This window comes from Eimeria mitis, genomic scaffold (assembly GCF_000499745.2).
Source record: "Eimeria mitis Houghton genomic scaffold, Emh_scaff2509, whole genome shotgun sequence".
Classification (NCBI taxonomy): Eukaryota; Apicomplexa; class Conoidasida; order Eucoccidiorida; family Eimeriidae; genus Eimeria; species Eimeria mitis.
The window spans coordinates 2,526-6,124 of NW_013570850.1; the positions used below are offsets into that span (position 1 = coordinate 2,526).

At 46.5% G+C, this 3,599-nt stretch overlaps 2 protein-coding genes across 2 annotated transcripts in view; one reads left to right on the forward strand and one right to left on the reverse strand.

The window, feature by feature from the left end:
* Positions 1 to 1,718, forward strand: part of EMH_0054870 (uncharacterized protein) — a gene marked incomplete at both ends in the record, with an annotated part of 2,984 nt that extends 1,266 nt beyond the window's left edge. The window contains 3 exons of the mRNA XM_013497167.1: positions 28 to 643; positions 846 to 982; positions 1,454 to 1,718. Of these exons, the coding sequence (XP_013352621.1) occupies positions 28 to 643; positions 846 to 982; positions 1,454 to 1,718 (1,018 nt within the window). The remainder of the gene's footprint in view (positions 1 to 27; positions 644 to 845; positions 983 to 1,453) is intronic.
* A 119-nt stretch (positions 1,719 to 1,837) lies between these two features.
* The window catches only part of EMH_0054880 (uncharacterized protein), a gene marked incomplete at both ends in the record, with an annotated part of 3,154 nt that continues 1,392 nt past the window's right edge, over positions 1,838 to 3,599 (reverse strand). The window contains 4 exons of the mRNA XM_013497168.1: positions 1,838 to 2,119; positions 2,191 to 2,316; positions 2,583 to 2,615; positions 3,231 to 3,321. Of these exons, the coding sequence (XP_013352622.1) occupies positions 1,838 to 2,119; positions 2,191 to 2,316; positions 2,583 to 2,615; positions 3,231 to 3,321 (532 nt within the window). The remainder of the gene's footprint in view (positions 2,120 to 2,190; positions 2,317 to 2,582; positions 2,616 to 3,230; positions 3,322 to 3,599) is intronic.

Genomic DNA, 3,599 nt, shown 5'->3' on the forward strand with positions numbered 1-3,599 from the left:
CCCTCATCTGCTGCGGGTGGGGGTGAGCCGTGTTGCTGTCGATATACAAAAACAAATAGCTGTGTTATATATAGAAGCGGCAAAGAAGAGAGAAGAAAAAGATAATAATAATTATAATGAAGAAGAAGAAGAAGAAGAAGAAAGTGAAGAAGAAATAGGAAAAGGGAAAGGTGCATATACACCTGAAATTGATGAAAGTGGAAATGATGATACAGAAGAAGAAAACAAAAAAAACAAAAAAAGAAAAGGAAAAAGAAGAAAAAAAAAACAACAACAACAAGAAGATAAAGAAGAAGAAGAAGAAAATAAAGAAAACAACAAAGAAGAAGAAGAAGAAGAAGACGAAGAAAAAGAAGAAGATAAAGAAAGTGAAGAAGAAGAAGATAAAGAAGAAGAAGAAGAAGAAGAGATAGATGATGAAGAAGAAGATATAGAAGAAGAGACAGAAGAAGAAGAAAAAGAAAATGAAAGTGAAGAAGAAGAAGATAAAGAAAGTGAAGAAGAAGAAGAAGAGGGGGCCCCCGAGGGTACTGGGGGGCCCCCAAGGAAGAGGATGGGGGCCCCCTACAGTCGAGGGGGCCCTAAAGGAGACAATGAAAGCAAAAGAAGAACAGAAGAAGACGCAGGAAGAGAAAATACACAAGTAATTGCTGCTGCTGCTGCTGCTGCTGCTGCTGCTGCTGCTGCTGCTGCTGCTGCTGCTGCTGCTGCTGCTGCTGAGTGGTGGTGCTGCTGCTGCTGCTATTTGTTAAGATGCATGCAGAGGCTGCTGCCGTGCTGCTGCTGCTGCTGCTGCCGTGGTGCTGCTGTTGCTGCTGCTGTTGCTGCTGCTGCTGCTGCTGCAGTACAGCATTCTTTGCATCCACCCCGACAACAAGCAGCAGCAGCAGCAACAGCAGCAGCAGCAGCAGAAGCTGCTGTTTGTCGTGTTGTGTATGGGTGTTACGTGGTGTTGCGTCGTTCCTCTTCTAGGGGGTCTAGGGTTTAGGGTTTAGGGTTTAGGGTTTAGGGTTTAGGGTTTGTGTGCAGGCGAATCGAGGAGGGGATGCCTCTCCAAGCAGCATTTACTAAATATTAATTTATTTTATATTTTATTTATTTATTTTGTTTTCTTCTTTTGTTTCTTTTTCTTTCTTTCTCTTTCTTTCTCTGTCTCCTTCTTTCTTCTTTTTTTCTTTTATATGAAGACCCCCCCCAAACCTCTATTTATTTAATTCGCTGTTTTAGGGTTTAGGGTTTAGGGTTTAGGGTTTGAGCCTTACAGCAAAGAAAATAAATAGAAAGAGAGAAAAAGATAAAATAAAAAAACAAAAAAATAAACACAAAAAAATAAACAAAGAAAATAAATACAATAAATAAACGCAAAGACAAAGCAATACAGACAAATATATACGTGCAGCAGCAGCAGCAGCAGCAGCAGCTGCTGCTGCTGCTGGTGCTGCTGATGCTCTAGGACAGTTGTTGCAGGAGATGACGGGCTGCTGCTGCTGCTGCTGCTGCTGCAGCAGCAGCAGCAGCAGCAGCAGCTTGTGCTCAGCTCTAAGGACTACAGCAGCAACAGGCACATCACCAGCAGCCAGATCAGCAACAGCAGCAGCAGCAGCAACAGCAGCAGCATGAACAACAACAGCAGCAGCAGCAGGAGCAGCAGCAGCAGCAGTAGCAGCAGTAGCAGCAGCAGCAGCAGGAGCAGCAGCAACAGCAGCAGCAGGAAATAGTATAAAGACATGCATGTTGCATGCATTATTGTTGTTAGCTCGGAGTCAATTAAATAAACTAAATAAAAAAAAGACAAAAAGAAAAAAAGAAAAAACAGAAATGCATCTGCTGCCCCCTCCTATTTTCTTCTGCCGCTAACAACATACAAAAGCAGCAACAGCTGCTGCTGCTGCTGCTGCTGCAGCTGCTGCTCCTGCTGCTGCAACTGCTGCTGCTGCTGCTGCTGCTGCTCCTGCTGCTGCAACTGCTGCTGCTGCTGCTGCTGCTGCTCCTGCTGCTGCAACTGCTGCTGCTGCTGCTGCTGCAGGTGCAGCTGCTGCAACTGCTGCTGCAACTGCTGCAGCTGCTGCAGGTGCTGCTGCTGCTGCGGCTGCTGTTGCTGCTGCTGCTGCTGCTGCTGCTGCAGCATAAAATATAACTCCGGCTAAATGACTGTCCCTTGGGTGTAAATAATTAAACTGGCGACCTCACAGCTTCTGCCTCTTTGGACTCGTTCTGCTGCTGCTGCTGCTGCTGCTGTTGCTGCTGCTGCTGCTGCTGCTGCTGCTCCCTAGCCACGCTGTCTGCTGCTGCGTCATCATTCTGTGGTTTCCCCTGCTGAGAAGCAAAACAAAAAAAAATAAAAAAAATAAAAATAAAAATAGCAGAAGATACACCGGAGCAACACTCCTGCTGCTGTTTGCATGCAAGGACTGCAGCAGCTCGAAGGCGTGCAGCAGCAGCCTTGCCAGTGTATCAACAACAAAAGCAACAGCATCAGCAACAGCAGCAGCAGCAACAGCAGCAGCAGCAACTGCAACAGCAGCAGCAGCAGCAGCAGCAGCAGCAGCAGCAGCAGCAGTTTATGGTTTTGCTGTTCTCACATTTTCTGTGTCCGAGTGCAATTCATCTGGGGGCTGCACAATTAAACAAAAAAATAAAAAAACAAAAAAAAAAACAAAAAAATAAAAACAAAAATAAATAAAAATAGTAAAAATAATAAACAGAAAAAGAAAAATATAAATATAAAAAAGACAGAAAGGGAAGAAAAGAAAAAAATATAATTTGAATGCGAAAACACGAAACAGCTGCTGCTGCTGCTGCTGCATGCAGCAGCAGCAGCAGCAGCAGCAGCAGCAAGTCAAAAGGAGGAGAAGCAAAAGGCAGCAGCAGCAGCAGATAAAGAATAAAAGACAGACGATGATAGAAAGAGCAGCAGCAGCGCATGAGGAAAAACAGCAGGCAGCAGCAGCAGCAGCAGCAGCAGCAGCAGCAGCAAATGATAAGCAATAGACAACGACAGCAGCAGCAGCAGCAGCATCTAAATACAAAAGAAGAACCCCGCAGCAACAGCAACAACTAAATACAAAAGAAGAAGGCGGCAGCAGCAGCAGCAGGAGTTAAATCCAAACGAAAACAGCAGCAGCAGCAGCAGCAACAGCAGCAGCAGCAAAATGCAAAAGAAGAAGACAGCAGCAGCAGCAGCAGCAGCAGCAGCAGCAGCAGCAGCAGCAGCAGCAGCAGCAGCTCACTGGTTCTCTCTCCACTATAACCGAGCCGCAGTTGCTGACTTCTGCTGCTGCTTCTCCCCTCCTACCCCTTCTCTTGGCTCGACGGAGACGCCTGCAGCAGCAGCAGCAGCAGCAGCAGCAGCAGCAGCAGCAGCAGCACAGCAGCACAAAAGCAAATTGAACATATCATACAAAACTCAAACAATACATATTTGCAATAAGGCAGCAGCAGCAGCTGCTGCTGCTGCTGCAGTTGCTGCTGCTGGCGGGGTAGGCAATCATCGACACAGAAACCCAACCCTGCAGCAGCAGCAGCAGCAGCAGCAGCAGCAACAGCAGCAGCTGCTGCTGTTGTTGCTGCTGGTGGCTGCGGTGTGAATCATCGACAGC